At 63.4% G+C, this 17,657-nt stretch overlaps 3 protein-coding genes across 4 annotated transcripts in view; 2 read left to right on the top strand and 1 right to left on the bottom strand.

Moving 5' to 3' along the window:
- SIPA1 (signal-induced proliferation-associated 1) overlaps positions 1–712 on the top strand; it is a 5,332-nt gene extending 4,620 nt beyond the window's left edge. Inside the window, exon 7 of the mRNA XM_036405678.1 lies at positions 591–712. Coding sequence (XP_036261571.1) covers positions 591–712 — 122 coding nt within the window. The remainder of the gene's footprint in view (positions 1–590) is intronic.
- Positions 713–886: 174 nt separating this feature from the next.
- On the top strand, positions 887–15,190 carry STIP1 (stress induced phosphoprotein 1). Of its 2 annotated transcripts, XM_036405702.2 has the most exons (14): positions 887–976; positions 2,260–2,469; positions 3,990–4,131; positions 5,520–5,661; positions 7,537–7,699; positions 9,473–9,599; positions 9,690–9,792; positions 9,878–9,998; positions 10,937–11,033; positions 11,118–11,242; positions 12,019–12,055; positions 12,693–12,796; positions 14,107–14,279; positions 14,948–15,190. In XM_036405702.2, the coding sequence occupies exons 1-14, from the start codon at positions 887–889 to the stop codon at positions 15,018–15,020; spliced, it is 1,707 nt and encodes a 568-aa protein (XP_036261595.2). In that variant the 3' UTR covers positions 15,021–15,190. The 2 variants fall into 2 exon arrangements, with proteins under 2 accessions (XP_036261595.2, XP_054374258.1); XM_054518283.1 differs by lacking the exons at positions 14,107–14,279; positions 14,948–15,190 and adding an exon at positions 13,320–13,397 and having other exon boundaries at positions 914–976.
- Positions 15,191–16,499: 1,309 nt separating this feature from the next.
- Positions 16,500–17,421, bottom strand: LOC118701079 (FERM domain containing kindlin 3; the record flags this gene model as incomplete). The annotated part of the gene is made up of 2 exons (XM_036405679.1): positions 16,500–16,746; positions 17,280–17,421. Coding segments are annotated over 2 exons (304 nt in total), but the record flags the coding sequence as incomplete, so codon positions are not given.
- Positions 17,422–17,657: the final 236 nt, after the last annotated feature.

Consider the following 17,657-nt stretch of genomic DNA (forward strand, 5'->3'; position numbering starts at 1 on the left):
CCCCCCGTGCCCCCCCCTTCCCCTCCCCCGCGAGGTGCCTTCACCCCTCCCCCCGCCCCTGCCGTTGGATTTGGGGTAAAAAGGACCAAAATCAGGACAAACCGACCCAGGAGGGCCAAGGGGGACCCAAAATCCCCCCTCTGCCCCCCCCACTTCCTCCCCCCAATAAACCCAGCGGCTCCTTTTCCTGCCGGCGCCTCTTTCCCGTGGGACGGGGGGGTCCGGGGGGCAAATTTGGGGTGGGGGAGGGGGGGATGTGACATTGGGGGAGGGGCGATGTGACATGGGGGGCGGCACGGGAGGGGTGGGGGTGTCCCTGGGGGTCCCAAGGGTGGTAACACGGGGACCCCTCGGAGCAGGACGAGCAATGGGGGAGGGGTGGAGGGGGACACGAGGGGTGGGAGTGGGGAGGGGGAGGGGAGGGGTCACAGCAGGGCCCTGCCAAGGTCACACGTGTGTCACTCGCCCCCCCTTGGATTCCCCTCCGTGACTCTCACTGGCCACGGGAGAGGGTCCCCCGTGCAAGCCACGCCCCTTTAGCGCAAGCCCCGCCCATTTTGTTCAAGCCCCGCCCCTCTCTCCGTTCCCAGCGATACCTCCGCACCGCGAGGGGGCGCTCCCCGTCTCCCCCCCCGCCTCTGTGATCAGCGCCGCTCGCAGCCAATGGGAGAAGCGGAAAATTCCAGAAGTCCCAGAGGAGCTCAGCCAATGAGCGCCCAGCTCCGGGAGACACAACCAATGGGAGCACGCGTGGGCGGGCCCCGATGCCGGCTTCCGTCTGGAAAGGGGCGCGCCCCGCTGCGCCCAGCAGCCAATGGGAAGGCGGGAAGGCGAGAGGCAGCCAATGGGAGCGTGCGCGGGGGCGGGCGGGCGGGGCGGGCGGCCAATGGGGCGCGGGGGGCGTGGCCGCAGGGTTCTAGCAGCTTCCAGAGGGCGGCGCGGGAGCGGCGGGAGCGGAGCCGCGGCCATGGAGGAGGTGGGGGGGGGGGGGAGCGGCCCTGAGGGGGTCCCGGGGCGGGCGGAGGGGCCTGAGGGGAACCGGGACCGGGGCAGCTCCGGGGACAGGGCTGGGGATCGGGGCTGGGTTTTATGGCGATCCCGAACGGGGCTCGGGGGTCGCTGCCGGGGTCAGAGCGCTCTGAGGGGAGCGCGGGGCCCTGAGGGGGCTCGGGGTGGTTTGGGCTCGTCTGGGGGTCCCTGAGGGAGCTGAGGGGGAACTGACGGGGCCCTGAGAGGGCTCAGGGCGGTTTGGGCTTGTCTGGGGGTCCCTGAGGGGGCTCAGGGCGGTTTGGGTTTGTCTGGGGGTCCCTGAGGGGGCTCAGGGCGGTTTGGGTTTGTCTGGGGGTCCCTGATGGGTCCCTGGGGGGTTCAGGGTCCTTGAGGGGGCGAGGGGGTCCTGGAGGGGTTTGGGGTCTCCGGGAAGAGCCTCCTTGCTCACGTTCTTGTTCTTTTTCCTTCCTCCTCTTCTTCTTCGCTTCTCCTTCATCTTCACCGCCCTCGTCTTCATCCTTCCGGCCTTGCTCACGCTCTTCTCTCTGCCTGTCATTTGCCCTCCCTTGCTTCTTCATCCTTCTCATCTTCCTCGCACCTTCGTTATCTTCATCTTCCTCGCCCCTTTCATCCTCATTTCTTTTGCGCCTTCATCCTCCTCGTCTTCCTGACACCTTCATCCTCCTCATCTTCCTCGCCCCTTGCTGCTCCCGGCCCTTCGCTGTTTTCCCTCCGTCCCTTTCCCTTCCTCTCCCTCATCCTCTTCCCTTCTCCTTCCCGTGCCTCCTCTTCCTCACCCTCTCCCCGTTCTCCTACTTGCTCTTCTCCCCGTTCTCGTGCCTCCTCTTTCTCTCCCCGTTCCCCTGCCTGCTCTTCCTCCTCCCTTCCCTTTCCCGTGCCTTCTCTTCCTCTCCCCCTCTCCTCATTTCCGTGCCCCTTCTCCCGCTCCCCGTTCCTCCTCTCCCTCTCCCCATTCCCCTGCCTCTTCTTCCTCTCCCTCTCCCGTTTCTTTTCTCCGTCTCCCGTTCCTCCTTTCCTGCTCCCGTGCCTCCTTTTCCTCTCCTCCTCTCCCGTTCCGTGTCCTCCTCTCCCGTTCCCCTGCCCCTCTCCCGTTCCCCTGCCCGTCTCCGGTTCCCCTGCCCCTCTCCCGTTCCGTGTCCTCCTCTCCCGTTCCGTGTTCTCCTCTCCCGTTCCCCTGCCCGTCTCCGGTTCTCCTGCCCCTCTCCCGTTCCGTGTGCCCCTCTCCGGTTCCCGGTGCGGCTCGGGCAGGCTCAGGAGCTGAAGGAGCGGGGGAACCGGGCGCTGGCGGCGGGGGACGTGGGGGCGGCCGTGGGGCACTACTCGGCCGCCATCGCCCGGGACCCCAACAACCACGTCCTGTTCAGCAACCGCTCGGCCGCCTACGCGCGGCTCGGCGACTACGGGCGGGCCCTGGCCGATGCGTGCCGCACGCTGGAGCTGCGCCCCGACTGGGCCAAGGTGGGCACGGGGGGCACCGGGGGGCTTGGGGGACTCGGGGGGTGTGGGGAGGATGGGGGGAATGGGGGCTCAGCAATGCCTGGGCACGCTGGAGCTGCGCCCCGACTGGGCCAAGGTGGGCACAGGGGGTGCCAGGGGGGGTCTGGGGGGGTGAGAGGGGATCGGGGGGGTCTGGGGGAGGGGATGAGGGTGAGGGGTGTGTGCGGAGCTTGGAGGAATGGGGGGGGGGGGGGTGTGGTGTGTGCAGCCCCTATTGGGTCATGGGGGATGATCTGGGGGGTACAGCCCCTATAGGATCATGGGGAGCTGATTTTGGGGTGTGTGCAGCCCCTATTGGGTCATGGGGGGGTGATCTGGGGGGTACAGCCCCTATAGGATCATGGGGAGCTGATTTTGGGGTGTGTGCAGCCCCTATTGGGTCATGGGGGGATGATCTGGGGGGTACAGCCCCTATAGGATCACGGGGGACTGATTTTGGGGTGTGTGCAGCCCCTATTGGGTCATGGGGAGGTGATCTGGGGGGTACAGCCCCTATGGGGTTATGGGGGGCTCATCTTGGGGGGGTCTGTACAGCCCCTATGGGCTCATGGGGGGATGATTTGGGGGGGGGGTCTCAGGGGGTCTGACCATGGGGGATCCCATGGAGGGTCAGGGTGGGGGATCCTAGGGGGACAGAGCAGGGGGGACACCCTGTCCCCATGGGGTCCTTTAGGGGTCAGGGTGGGCTCTGACCATGGAGGGGGGGTCAGGGTGGGGATTAACCATAATGGGGGGGTCAGGGTGGGGGTTAACCATAATGGGGGGGTCAGGGTGGGGTCCGTCCATAATGGGGGGGTCAGGGTGGGGGTTAACCATAATGGGGGGGGTCAAGGTTGGGGTCTGACCATGGGTGTGGGGTGGTCGGGGTGGGGTCTGTCCATAATGGAGGGGTCAGGGTGGGGGTCTCTCCTTAGTGGGGGGGGTCTGTCCATGAATGTGGGGGGGTCAGGGTGGGCTCTGACCACGGAGGGGGGGTCAGGGTGGGGTCCGTCCATAATGGGGGGGTCAGGGTGGGGGGTCTCTCCTTAGTGGGGGGGTCTGTCCATGAATGTGGGGGGGGTCAGGGTGGGGGTTAACCATAATGGGGGGGTCAAGGTTGGGGTCTGACCATGGGTGTGGGGTGGTCAGGGTGGGCTCTGACCATGGAGGGGGGGGTCAGGGTGGGGATTAACCATAATGGGGGGGTCAAGGTTGGGGTCTGACCATGGGTGTGGGCGGGTCAGGGTGGGGTTAACCATAATGGGGGGGGTCAAGGTTGGGGTCTGACCATGGGTGTGGGGTGGTTGGGGTGGGGTCTGACCATAATGGGGGGGGTCAGGGTGGGGGTCTCTCCTTAGTGGGGGGGTCTGTCCATGAATGTGGGGGGGTCAGGGTGGGGTCTGTCCATAATGGGGGGGTCAGGGTGGGGGTCCCGGGCCCCCCAGAGGCCAGGCCAGGGCTGTGACCCCGCGTCCCCCCCGTGTCCCCCCCGTGTCCCCCAGGGGTACTCGCGCAAGGCGGCGGCTCTGGAGTTCCTGCAGCGCCTGGAGGAGGCCAAGGCCACCTACGAGGAGGGGCTGGCCCGGGAGCCGGGCAATGAGCAGCTCCTGCAGGGCCTGCGCGGGGTGGAGGCCAGGCTGGCGGGTAGGGGGGCGCTGGGGGAGCTCCCTGGGATGGGTTTGGGTGGTCTGGGGAGGTTTTGGGTGGCCCTGGAAGGTTTTGGGTGACCTAGAGAGTTTCAGGGTCCTGGGGTGGTTTTGGGTGGCCCTGGAAGGTTTTGAGTCGCTCAGAGAAGTTTTAGGGGGCACAGAAATGTTTTAGGTGGTCTGAAGAGGTTTTGGGTGGCCCTGGAGAAGTTTTAGGTGGCCCTGGAGAGGTTTTGGGTGGCCCTGGAGAGGTTTTTGGTCTCCCAGAGAGTTTCAGAGTCCTGGGGAGATTTTGGGTGGCCTGGGGAAATCTTGGGTGGCCCTGAAGGATTTTGGGTGGCCCTGGAAGGTTTTGGGTGGCCCTGAAAGGTTTTTGGGTAGCCCAGAGAGTTTCAGGGCTCCTGGGGAGGTTTTAAGTGACCTGGAGAAGTTTTGGGTGGCCCTGGAGAGGTTTTGTGAGACTCTGAAAGTTTTTGGGTAGCCCAGAGAGTTTCAGGGCTCCTGGGGAATGGGGAGAGGTGAGTTTGGGGTGTCGAGGGCAGGATTTCAGCCTCCCTGAGATGGTTTTTGGGGCGCCTGAGAAGTTTTGGGTGGCCCTGGAAGTTTCTGGGTGTCCCTGAAGGATTTTGAGTGACCTGGAGAGATTTTGGGTGGCCCTGGAGAGATTTTTGGTCTCCCAGAGAGTTTCAGAGTCCTGGGGAGATTTTGGGTGGCTTGGAGAAATCTTGGGTGGCCCTGAAGGATTTTGGGTGGCCCTGAAAGGTTTTTGGTAGCCTGGAGAGGTTTTGGGGTGGTCCAGCAAGGTTTTGGGTGACCTGGAGAAGTTTTTGGGTAGCCCAGAGAGTTTCAGAGTCCTGGGGAATGGGGAGAGGTGAGTGTGGGATGTCGAGGGCAGGATTTCAGCCTCCCTGAGATGATTTTTGGGGTGCCTGAAAGGTTTTGGGTGGCCCTGAAAGTTTTTGGGTAGCCCAAAGAGTTTCAGGGTCCTGGGGAATGGGGAGAGGTGAGTTTGGGGTGTCGAGGGCAGGATTTCAGCCCCCCTGAGATGATTTCAGCCCCCCTGAGATGGTTTCAGCCCCCCTGAGATGGTTTCAACCCCCCTGAGATGGTTTCAGCCCCTCTGAGATGGTTTCAGCCCCCCTGAGATGATTTCAGCCCCTCTGAGATGGTTTCAGCCCCTCTGAGATGGTTTCAGCCCCCCCGAGATGGTTTCAGCCCCCCTGAGATGGTTTCAGCCTCCCTGAGATGGTTTCAGCCCCCCCGAGATGGTTTCAGCCCCCCTGAGATGGTTTCAGCCCCCCTGAGATGGTTTCAGCCCCCCTGAGGTGGTTTCAGCCCCCCTGAGATGGTTTTTGGGGCGCCTGCCCCGCTGTGCCCCCGCTGCAGAGCGGAAGCTGCTGAACCCCTTCAGTGCCCCTGACCTGCTGGCCCGGCTGGAGGCCGATCCCCGCACCCGGGGGCTGCTGGGGGACCCCGAGTACCGGCGGCTGCTGGAGACGCTGCGCAGCGACCCCGGGCAGCTGGGGGCGTCAGTGAGGGGCTTGGGGGGCTCTGGGGGGCTGGGGGAGGGGGTTTGGGGGGCTGGGGAGGGGTTTGGGGGTGTCAGTGAGGGGGTTTGGGGGGCTCTGGGGGGCTGGGGAGGGGGTTTGGGGGGCTGGGGAGGGGTTTGGGGGGGCTGGGGAGGGGTTTGGGGGGCGTCAGTGAGGGGTTTGGGGGTGTCAGTGAGGGGGTTTGGGGCCTGGGGAGGGGGTTTGGGGGCGTCAGTGAGGGGTTTGGGGGGCTCTGGGGGGCTGGGAGGGGGTTTGGGGGGCTGGGGAGGGGGTTTGGGGGCATCACTGAGGGGTTTGGGGGTGTCAGTGAGGGGCTTCAAGGGCTGGAGAGGGGGTTTGGGGGCGTCAGTGAGGGGGTTTGGGGGGCTGGGAGGGGTTTGGGGGCATCACTGAGGGGTTTGGGGGTGTCAGTGAGGGGGTTCGAGGGCTGGAGAGGGGGTTTGGGGGGCTGGGAGGGGTTTGGGGGTGTCAGTGAGGGGTTTGAGGGGCTGAGAGGGGGGTTTGGGGGCCTGGGAGCATCAGTGGGGGGCTGGGGAGGGGGTTTGGGGCCGGGGGGCTTTGGGGAGGGGCTCTGGGGGTCTGGGGAGGGGGTTTGGGGGGGTTTGAGGGGCTGGGAGGGACTGCAAAGGGGTCTTGGGGGACTAGGAAGGAGTTTTGGGGGGCTGGGAGGGGCCTTGAGGGAATGGGAGGGGTTTGAGGGGCTGGGAGGGGGCTTGGGGGGCTGGAGGGGGGCACTGAGGGGCTGGGACGGGGATTTTGGGGTGCAGCTCCCTCGGGACAGTTCTGGGATGGGAATTTCGGGGTGCAGCCCCCTCGGGACAGTTCTGGGATGGGAATTTTGGGATGGGGAATTTTGGGACGGGAGTTTCGGGGTGCAGCTCTCTGGGGACAGTTCTGGGATGGGATTTTCGGGGTGCAGCCCCCTTGGGACAGTTCTGGGATGGGATTTCGGGGTGCAGCCCCCTCGGGACAGTTCTGGGATGGGAATTTCGGGGTGCAGCCCCCTCGGGACAGTTCTGGGATGGGAATTTTGGGGTGTAGCCCTCTCGGGACAGTTCTGGGATGGGAATTTTGGGATGGGGAATTTTGGGACGGGACTTTCGGGGTGCAGCCCCCTCGGGACAGTTCTGGGATGGGAATTTTGGGATGGGGAATTTTGGGATGGGATTTTTGGGGTGCAGCCCCCTCGGGACAGTTCTGGGATGGGAATTTTGGGGTGCAGCCCCCTCGGGACAGTTCTGGGATGGGATTTTTGGGGTGCAGCCCTCTCGGGACAGTTCTGGGATGGGGATTTCGGGGTGCAGCCCTCTCGGGAGAGTTCTGGGATGGGAATTTTGGGGTGCAGCCCCCTCGGGACAGTTCTGGGATGGGATTTTTGGGGTGCAGCCCCCTCGGGACAGTTCTGGGGTGGGATTTTGGGGTGCAGCCCCCTCGGGACAGTTCTGGGATGGGATTTTTGGGGTGTAGCCCTCTCGGGACAGTTCTGGGATGGGAATTTTGGGATGGGGAATTTTGGGACGGGAGTTTTGGGGTGCAGCTCCCTCGGGACAGTTCTGGAATGGGAATTTCGGGGTGCAGCCCCCTCGGGACAGTTCTGGGATGGGGATTTCGGGGTGCAGCCCCCTCGGGACAGTTCTGGGATGGGATTTTGGGGTGCAGCCCCCTCGGGGGAATTTTGGGACGGGAGTTTTGGGGTGCAGCTCCCTCAGGACAGTTCTGGGATGGGAATTTCGGGGTGCAGCCCTCTCGGGACAGTTCTGGGATGGGATTTTCGGGGTGCAGCCCCCTCGGGACAGTTCTGGGATGGGAATTTCGGGGTGCAGCCCCCCCAAAGCCCTGGTTCCCCCTGCCAGGAAGCTGCAGGACCCGCGGGTGATGACGACGCTGAGCGTGCTGCTGGGGGTGGAGCTGAGCGGGGCTGAGGAAGAGGAGGAGGCGCCTTCCCCACCCCCCCCGCCCCCACCACCCCCCTCGCAGCCCCCCCCGACCGAGGAGCTCCCCCAGAACAAGCAGGAGGTGAGGGGGGGGGGGTCCCCAAAATGGGGCTGGGGGGGGGGGAGGAATGGGGAATTGGGGAGGGTCTCACCTGGGTTTTGGGGTGAGGGGCTGGTTTTGGGGGATCTGCACAGTGGGAGGAGGAGCTGGGTGTGAAATTTGGGGTGATTTCAGCCGATTTTGGGGTTCCTCTGCAGACATAGTGGGAGAAAGATCTGGGTGTGAAATTTGGGGTGATTTCAGCCGATTTTGGGGTTCCTCTGCAGGCATAGTGGGAGAAGGAGCTGGGTCATGGTTGGGATGATCTGGGTGTGGAGTTTGGGGTGATTTCAGGCGATTTTGGGGTTTCCCTCAGGCCCAGAGGGAGAAGGAGCTGGGCCATGTCAGGAGAAGGATCTGGGTGTGGAATTTGGGGTGATTTCAGCCGATTTTGGGGCTCCCCCCAGGCCCAGAAGGAGAAGGAGCTGGGTCATGGTGGGGATGATCTGGGTGTGGAATTTGGGGTGATTTCAGCCGATTTTGGGGTTCCCCCCAGGCCCAGAAGGAGAAGGAGCTGGGCCATGGCAGGAGAAGGATCTGGGTGTGGAATTTGGGGTGATTTCAGGCGATTTTGGGGCTCCCCCCAGGCCCAGAAGGAGAAGGAGCTGGGCCATGGTTGGGATGATCTGGGTGTGGAATTTGGGGTGATTTCAGCCGATTTTGGGGTTCCCCCCAGGCCCAGAAGGAGAAGGAGCTGGGTCATGGTGGGGATGATCTGGGTGTGGAATTTGGGGTGATTTCAGCCGATTTTGGGGTTCCCCCCAGGCCCAGAAGGAGAAGGAGCTGGGCCATGGCAGGAGAAGGATCTGGGTGTGGAATTTGGGGTGATTTCAGCCGATTTTGGGGCTCCCCCCAGGCCCAGAAGGAGAAGGAGCTGGGTCATGGTGGGGATGATCTGGGTGTGGAATTTGGGGTGATTTCAGCCGATTTTGGGGTTCCCCCAGGCCCAGAAGGAGAAGGAGCTGGGCCATGGCAGGAGAAGGATCTGGGTCTGAAATTTGGGGTGATTTCAGCCGATTTTGGGGTTCCCCTTATGATACAGAAGGAGAAGGAGCTGGGTCATGGTGGGGATGATCTGGGTGTGGAATTTGGGGTGATTTCAGCCATTTTTGGGGCTCCCCCCAGGCCCAGAAGGAGAAGGAGCTGGGTCATGGTGGGGATGATCTGGGTGTGGAATTTGGGGTGATTTCAGCCGATTTTGGGGCTCCCCCCAGGCCCAGAAGGAGAAGGAGCTGGGCCATGGTGGGGATGATCTGGGTGTGGAATTTGGGGTGATTTCAGCCGATTTTGGGGTTCCCCCCAGGCCCAGAAGGAGAAGGAGCTGGGTCATGGCAGGAGAAGGATCTGGGTGTGGAATTTGGGGTGATTTCAGCCGATTTTGGGGCTCCCCTCAGGCCCAGAAGGAGAAGGAGCTGGGTCATGGCAGGAGAAGGATCTGGGTGTGAAATTTGGGGTGATTTCAGCCGATTTTGGGGTTCCTCTGCAGACATAGTGGGAGAAGGAGCTGGGTCATGGTGGGGATGATCTGGGTGTGGAATTTGGGGTGATTTCAGCCGATTTTGGGGCTCCCCCCAGGCCCAGAAGGAGAAGGAGCTGGGCCATGGCAGGAGAAGGATCTGGGTGTGGAATTTGGGGTGATTTCAGCCGATTTTGGGGCTCCCCCCAGGCCCAGAAGGAGAAGGAGCTGGGCCATGGTGGGGATGATCTGGGTGTGGAATTTGGGGTGATTTCAGCCGATTTTGGGGTTCCCCCCAGGCCCAGAAGGAGAAGGAGCTGGGCAACGCCGCCTACAAGCGCAAGGAGTTCCCGGCGGCGCTGGAGCACTACACCCGCGCCGAGCAGCTGGACCCCACCAACATGACCTACGTCACCAACCAAGCAGGTTTGTCACCCTAAACCCGTCCCGAACCCCAAACTCCCCTCCCGAACCCCAAATCTCCCCCCCTGAACCCCAAATCTCCCCCAATGCCAGCCGTGTACTTCGAGACGGGCGAGTACGAGCGGTGCCGGGCGCTGTGCGAGCGCGCCATCGAGGTGGGCCGGGAGAACCGCGAGGATTACAGGCAGATTGCCAAGTGAGCTCGGCAGCTTTTGGGGTCTCTGCCGTCCCCCCCAAACCGTCCCTGTCGCCCCCAAACCGTCCCTGTGTCCCCCCCCCAGGGCCTATGCGAGGATTGGGAACTCGTATTTCCGCGAGGAGCGCTACAAGGACGCCGTGCACTTCTACAACAAATCCCTGGCCGAGCACCGCACGCCCGACGTGCTCAAGAAGTGTCAGCAGGTGACTGGGGGGGCTTTGGGAATGGTTTGGAGGCTCCTGGGGGCTGGTTTGGGGGGTTTAGGACTGGTTTGAGGGTCCTGGGGGCTGGTTTGGGGTGTTTAGGACTGGTTTGAGGATCCTTGGGGCTGGTTTGGGGGCTTTGGGACTGGTTTGGAGGGTTCGGGGGGGTTTGGGACTGGTTTGGGGAGTCCTGGGGCGTTTGGGATGGGTTTGAGTGTCCTGGGGGGTGTTTGGGACTGGTTTGAGGGTCCTGGGGGTTGGTTTGGGATTCTGGGCGCTGATTTGGGAGCTTTGGGCCTGGTTTGAGGGGACTGAGGGTGGGTTTGGGACTTTGGGCCTGGTTTGGAGGGTCCTGGGGGGTTTGGGACTGGTTTGAGGGTCCTGGGGGTGTTTGGGACTGGTTTGGGGAGTCCTGGGGGGTTTGGGACTGGTTTGGGGGGTTTGGGCCTGGTTTGGAGGGTTCTGGGGGGTTTGGGCCTTGTTTGGGGGGTTTGGGCCTGGCTTGGAGGGTCCTGGGGTGTTTGGGACTGGTTTGAAGGGTCCTGGGGACTTTGGGACTGGTTTGGAGGGTCCTGGGGTGTTTGGGACTGGTTTGAAGGGTCCTGGGGACTTTGGGCCTGGTTTGGAGGGTTCTGGGGGGTTTGGGCCTGGTTTGAAGGGTCCTGGGGACTTTGGGACTGGTTTGGGGGGTTTGGGCCTTATTTGGAGGGTCCTGGGGGGTTTGGGACTGGTTTGAAGGGTCCTGGGGGGTTTGGAACTGGTTTGAAGGGTTCTGGGGACTTCGGAACTGGTTTGGAGGGTCCTGGGGGGTTTGGGCCTGGTTTGGAGGGTCCTGGGGACTTTGGAACTGGTTTGGAGGGTTCTTGGGTGTTTGGGCCTGGTTTGGGGGGTTTGGGGTGACCCCCTGGCCCCCTCCTGACCCCCCCAAACCCCTGCAGGCTGAGAAGATCCTGAAGGAGCAGGAGCGCTTGGCCTACATCGACCCCGACCTGGCGCTGGAGGAGAAGAACAAAGGCAACGAGTGCTTCCAGCGAGGTCCGAGGGGCTTTGGGGGCGCTTCCAGGGGACTCGGAGGGGTTTGGGGGCACCCCCTGAGAGCGAGGGGGGCTCTTTTTGCAGGGGATTACCCGCAGGCCATGAAGCACTACAGCGAGGCCATCCGGCGCAACCCGCACGAGGCGCGGCTCTACAGCAACCGCGCCGCCTGCTACACCAAACTGCTCGAGTTCCCCCTGGCCCTCAAGGTCTGGCACCGCTTTGGGGGGTCCTGGGGGCTGCTCTGGGGGCTTTGGGGGGTTTGGGAATGGTTTGGGGGATTTTGGGGATGGTTTGGGAATGGTTTGGGGGGTTTGGGACTGGTTTGGAGGGTCCTGGGGGTTGGTTTGGGGGGTTTGGGAATGGTTTGGGGGATTTTGGGGGGTTTGGGGGATTTGGGGGGATTTGGGGGATTTTGGGGGGTTTGGGAATGGTTTGGGGGGTCCTGGGGGGTTTGGGAGGTTTGGGGATGGTTTGGGGGGTTTGGGAATGGTTTGGGGGCTTTGGGGATGGTTTGGGAAGGGTTTGGGGGGTTTGGGACTGGTTTGGAGGGTCCTGGGGGTTGGTTTGGGGGGTTTGGAACTGGTTTGGGGGGTTTGGGAATGGTTTGGGGGCTTTGGGGATGGTTTGGGGGGTTTTGGGGGGTTTGGGAATGGTTTGGGGGATTTGGGACTGGTTTGGAGGATTTTGGGGTGGTTTGGGACTGGTTTGGGGGATTTGGGACTGGTTTGGGGATCCTGGGGGTTGGTTTGGGGGGTTTGGGACTGGTGTGAGGGTCTGGAGATGCTTTGAGGGGTGTAAGAGGGTTCTGGTGGTAGATTTGGGGGTCTGGGGGCTGATTTGGGGTTGGTTTGAGGGGTGTGAGAGGGTCCTGAGGGTTGGTTTGGGATTCTGGGGCGGTTTGGGGGCACAGAGGAGGTGCTGGGGTTGTCTGTGGGGTGCAAGGGGCACTTTGGGACCCTCCTGACCCCCCGTTTTTCCCCAGGACTGTGAGGAGTGCATCCGGCTGGAGCCCACCTTCAGTGAGTGGGGACACGAGGGGACAGCAGGGGACAGGCCCTGCCCTTCCTCTGCTGCGCCCTCATCATCCTCACCCTCCTCCTTCTCTGCCCGTGCCTTCCTCGTCCTGTTCTACCTGTCCCTCCACGTGTCCCTGTGTCCCCTCCTGTCCCTGTGTCCCCTCCTGTCCCTGTGTCCATCCTCCTCAACCTGTGTGTCCCTGTGTCCTTCTGCCTGTCCCTTTGTCCCCCATCTGTGCCCACGTCCTCCCTGTCCCTGCGGCCCCACTGTACCAATGTCCCCCTTTGTCCCTGTGTCCCCTTTGTCCCCCTGTCCCCCTCTGTCCCCTCCATGTCCCCTGTCCCCCCCATGTCCCCCCTGTCCCCCTCTGTCCCCTCCATGTCCCCCTGTCCCCTCCATGTCCCCCCTGTCCCCCGCTGTCCCCTCCATGTCCCCCTGTCCCCCCCATGTCCCCCTGTCCCCCGCTGTCCCCTCCATGTCCCCCTGTCCCTCCATGTCCCCTCTGTCCCCCGCTGTCCCCCCCATGTCCCCCCTGTCCCCCCCATGTCCCGCTGTCCCCTCCATGTCCCTCTGTCCCCTCCATGTCCCCCTGTCCCCCGCTGTCCCCTCCATGTCCCCTCTGTCCCCCTCTGTCCCCAGTCAAGGGTTACACGCGGAAGGCGGCGGCGCTCGAGGCCATGCGCGATTACACCAAGGCCATGGAGGTTTATCAGCGCGCCCTGGACCTCGACCCCTCCTGCAAGGTGGGGCCGGCACCCCCGGGACCCCCCCGGGACCCTTGGTGACCCCCTGTGCCCCCCCTGTGTCCCCCAGGGGGCTGCAGAGGGACAGCGGCACTGAGAGCCCCCTGACCCTGTGACACCCCAATCCTTGTGACACCTGTGACACCCCAATCCCTGTGACACCCCAATCCCTGTGACACCCCCTGACCCTGTGACACCCCAATCCCTGTGACACCCCAATCCTTGTGACCCCTGTGACACCCCAATCCCTGTGACACCCCCTGACCCCTGTGACACCCCCTGACCCCTGTGACACCTGTGACACCCCCTGATCCCTGTGACACCCCAATCCCTGTGACACCCCCTGACCCCTGTGACACCCCCTGACCCCTGTGACACCCCCTGATCCCTGTGACACCTGTGACACCCCCAATCCCTGTGACACCCCCAATCCTTGTGACACTCCCATGTCCTTGTGACACCCCCTGATCCCTGTGACACTCCCATGTCCTTGGTGACCCCCCCATGTCCCTGTGTCCCCCAGGAGGCTGCGGAGGGGCTGCGTGTGGGGGCAGCAGCAGCGCTCGGAGCCCCCCGATCCCTGTGACACCCCCTGATCCCTGTGACACCCCCTGATCCCTGTGTCCCCCCCAATCCCTGTGACACCCCAATCCCTGTGACACCCCCTGATCCCTGTGTCCCCCCCAATCCCTGTGACACCTGCGTCACCTCCAACCCCTGTGTCCCCCCCAATCCCTGTGACACCTGTGACACCCCCAATCCCTGTGACAACCCCTGATCCCTGTGACACGCGTGTCACCCTGTGACCCCTGTGTCCCCTGTGTCCCCCAGGAGGCTGTGGAGGGGCTGCGTGTGGGGGCAGCAGCAGCGCTCAGAGCCCCACAATCCCTGTGACACCCCCTGATCCCTGTGACACCCCCTGATCCCTGTGTCCCCCCCAATCCCTGTGACACCTGCGTCACCTCCAACCCCTGTGACACCTGTGACACCCCCAATCCCTGTGACACCCCAATCCCTGTGTCCCCCCAATCCCTGTGACACCCCCAATCCCTGTGACACCCCCTGATCCCTGTGACACCCCCAATCCCTGTGACACCCCCAATCCCTGTGACACCCCCTGATCCCTGTGTCCCCCCCAATCCCTGTGACACCCCCAATCCCTGTGACACCCCCCGATCCCTGTGACACCCCCTGATCCCTGTGTCCCCCCAATCCCTGTGACACCCCCAATCCCTGTGACACCCCCTGATCCCTGTGACACCCGTGTCACCCTGTGACCCCCCATGTCCCTGTGTCCCCTGTGTCCCCAGGAGGCTGCGGAGGGGCTGCGTCGCTGCGTGCGGGGGCAGCAGCAGCGCTCGGAGCCCCCCGAGGAGCTGCGGCGCCGGGCCCTGGCCGACCCCGAGGTGCAGCAGATCATGGGGGACCCGGCCATGAGGCTGATCCTGGAGCAGATGCAGAAGGACCCGCAGGCCCTGAGCGAGTCAGTGACACCGGGGGGGTGGCACCGAGGGTCCCCAAGGGTCACCAGGGCAGGGCAGGGGTGACACTGAGGGTCTCTGAGGTGGTGGGGGTGGCACTGAGGGTCCCCAAGCCAGTGGCAGCGAGTGTCCCCAAGGTGGGTGGGGATAGCACTGAGGGTCCCCAAGGTGGTGGGGGTGGTACCGAGGGCACTCAGTGTCCCCAGCTGTCCCCAAAGTGTCCCCAACTGTGCCAGAGTGTCCCCACTGTGTCCCCAACATGTCCCCAACTACCCCAGGGTGTCCCCAAAGTGTCCCCACACTCCCCACACTATCGCCAACTGTCCCAGAGTGTCCCCAGTGTTCCACGGTGCCCCCAAAGCGTCCCCATGCTGTCCCCAACCATCCCAAGCTGTCCCCACAGTGTTCCCATTGTCCCCACACTGTCCCCAACTGTCCCCAGTGTGTCCCCAACTCTCCCATGGTGTCTCCACAGTGTCCCCAACCACCCCAGGGTGTCCCCACAGTGTCCCCAACCATCCCGTGGTGTCCCCAGCTGGTCCCCAAAGTGTCCCCAAAATGTCCCCAGCTGGTCCCAAACTGTCCCCAGTGTGTCCCCAACCATCCCAGGGTGTCCCCGAGGTGTCCCCGAGGTGTCCCCACCCCCTGACCCCGCCGTGTCCCCAACCAGGCACCTCAAGAACCCCCTGATAGCGCAGAAGATCCAGAAGCTGATGGACGTGGGGCTCATCGCCATCCGGTGACCCCCCCAAAGCCCCCGGGGACCCCCCTGGGCCCCCCCCGGGGACACCCCCAGCCCTTGGGGGGGGGGGGGGGGTCTGGGGGGTGCCGCCCCTCCCCCCCCCCCCCCCCGCACCCCCCGTCGGTTCTGGGGCGCTGCCACCCCCAATAAAGAGCGGAGCAGAGACCGGGCTGGGGGTCTGGGGGCGCTTTGGGGGCGCTTGGGGACATTTTGTGACGGGTTTGGGGACATTTTGGGGGGGGTTGGGGACATTTTGGGGGGGGTTTGGAGACATTTTGGGGGGGCTTTGGGGACATTTTGGGAGGTTTGGGACATTTTGGGGGGGATTTGGGACATTTTGGGGGGGATTTGGGGACATTTTGGGGGGGCTTTGGGGACATTTTGGGAGGTTTGGGACATTTTGGGAGGGATTTGGGGACATTTTGGGGGGGGTTTGGGACATTTTGGGAGGGATTTGGGGACATTTTGGGAGGTTTGGGACATTTTGGGAGGGATTTGGGGACATTTTGGGGGGGTTTCGGGACGTTTTCGGAGGGATTTGAGGACATTTTGGGAGGTTTGGGACATTTTGGGAGGGATTTGGGGACATTTTGGGAGGTTTGGGACATTTTGGGAGGGATTTGGGGACATTTTGGGGGGGGGTTGGGGAGGCTGGGGGGAGATTTAAGGGCATTTTGAGGGGATTTGGGGAGATTTGGGACATTTTAGGGGGATTTTGGGGGGGGATTTGGAGACATTTTGGGGGCATTTAGGGACATTTTGGAGGGGATTTGGGGACATTTAGGGGGGATTTGGGGACATTTTGGGGGCTTTGGGGGTATTTTGGGAGGAATTTCAGACATTTTGGGGGGGGGGTTTGGGGTCCCACTGTGTGAGAGCCCCCCTCGAGGATGGGGTGGGACCCCCATGGGTGGGATTGGGGGGGGTGGGGGCTGAGCCCCTCCCACAATAATTTAGGGACTCCAAACCCCTCCCACAAGGATTTGGGAGACCCCAAACCCCTCCCCACAAATATTTTGGGGCTCCAAGCGCCCCCCCCCCCAAAAATTGTGGGGGTCCAAACCCCTCCCAAAAGCATTTGGGGGATTCCAAACACTTCTCCAAAGGATTTGGGGGGGGTCCAAACCCCTTGCACAAAGATTTTGGGGTGTCCAAGCCCCCTCCCACAATAATCGTGGGGGTCCAAACCCCTCCCACAAGGATTTTAGGGGTCCGAGCCCTTCCCACAAAAATTTGGGGGGGTTTAAACCCCTCCCATAAGAATTTGGGGACTCCAAGCCCCTCCCACGAGGATTTGGGGGTTTTTAAGACCCCTCCCATGAGGATTCATGGGGCTCCAAACCCCTCCCATAAGAACTTGGGGACTCCAAGCCCCTCCCACAAAGATTTTTGGGGTGTCCGAGCCCCCTCCCCACAATAATTTTGGGGGCTCCAAGCCCCCCCCCCCCCCATCAAAGGCCGAGCACCGGGCGCCGTTGAGTTTTTGTGTGTGTGGGGGGGGGTCGGGGGTGACAATTCGGGGACAGTGACGGTGACAAATGGCGGGTGCCAGCCCCGGGGGGGTCTCAGGGGTCGAGCCCCCCCTCCAGGAGCCGCTGCAGCTCGCGGGGGTCGCGGGGGGGCCCCCCCAGGGCCAGGGCCCCCCCCAGGAACTGGTGCAGGACGCGGGGGGGGGCGGAGAGCACGCGCAGCCCCAGCGTGACGTCACCGCTGAGCCACAGCCGCACCTGGGGAGGGGGCGGGGCAAGGGGCGGGGCGTGAGACCACGCCCCCAAACAGCATCCCCGAGACCCCGCCCCGAATCAACACCCCCGAGACCCCGCCCCCAAAATCCCCGAGGCCCCGCCCCCAAAATCCCAATGGGGCTGAGACCCTGCCCCAGACACCCCCGAGACCCCGCCCCGAACCAACACCCCCGAGACCCCTCCTCAAATCCCAATGGGGCTGAGACCCCTCCCCGAGACCCCAGAGGGACCAAGGCCCCTCCCCAAAATCCCGATGGGCTGAGACCCCTCCCCAAAATCCCAGAGGGGCTGCCCGGGGCCTCCCAGTCCCTCCCAGTGCTCCCAGTTCCCGTTCCCAGTCCATCCCAGTTACCTGCCCGCTGTTCCAGTCCATTCCCAGTCCATCCCAGTCCATCCCAGTCCATCCCAGTCCATTCCCAGTCCATCCCAGTTACCTGCCCGCTGTCCCAGTCCATCCCAGTCCATTCCCAGTCCATCCCAGTCCATCCCAGTCCATTCCCAGTGTTCCCAGTTACCTGCCCGCTGTCCCAGTTCACGTCCCACTGTCTCAGCTCCCTCTGGCTCCAGCTCCGGGCGGCGCCGCCCGAGCCCAGCGGGAGCCGCAGCAGCCGCGAGAGCCCCACGGCGAGAGCCTCGTCCCGGGGGGCGCCCCGGAACCTGGGACCCCCAAAAACGGGGATGTGACCCCAAAACCAGCGATGGGAACCCCCCCAAAACCACCCGAGAGCGCCTCGGAACCTGGGACCCCCAAATATAACAATGGGAACCCCCAAAACAGCGATGGGAACCCCAAAAACAGCGATGGGAACACCTCAAATACACCTGAGAGCCCCCCGGAACCTGGGACCCCCAAAACCAACAATGGGAACCCCAAAAACACCAATGGGAACCCC

The sequence above is a fragment of the Molothrus ater genome, unplaced genomic scaffold (genome assembly GCF_012460135.2).
Source record: "Molothrus ater isolate BHLD 08-10-18 breed brown headed cowbird unplaced genomic scaffold, BPBGC_Mater_1.1 matUn_MA125, whole genome shotgun sequence".
In the NCBI taxonomy this organism is placed as follows: domain Eukaryota; kingdom Metazoa; phylum Chordata; class Aves; order Passeriformes; family Icteridae; genus Molothrus; species Molothrus ater.

What these genes read in the sequence shown, in the direction of transcription:
- STIP1 (XM_036405702.2), top strand. Translation starts at nt 887, where the DNA reads ATGGGGCGCGGGGGGCGTGGCCGCAGGGTTCTAGCAGCTTCCAGAGGG. An exon ending in TGCGCCCCGACTGGGCCAAG is followed by an intron (nt 2,470 to 3,989) that starts GTGGGCACGGGG and finishes CGTGTCCCCCAG; the next exon opens with GGGTACTCGCGCAAGGCGGC. An exon ending in ACCTCGACCCCTCCTGCAAG is followed by an intron (nt 12,797 to 14,106) that starts GTGGGGCCGGCA and finishes CTGTGTCCCCAG; the next exon opens with GAGGCTGCGGAGGGGCTGCG.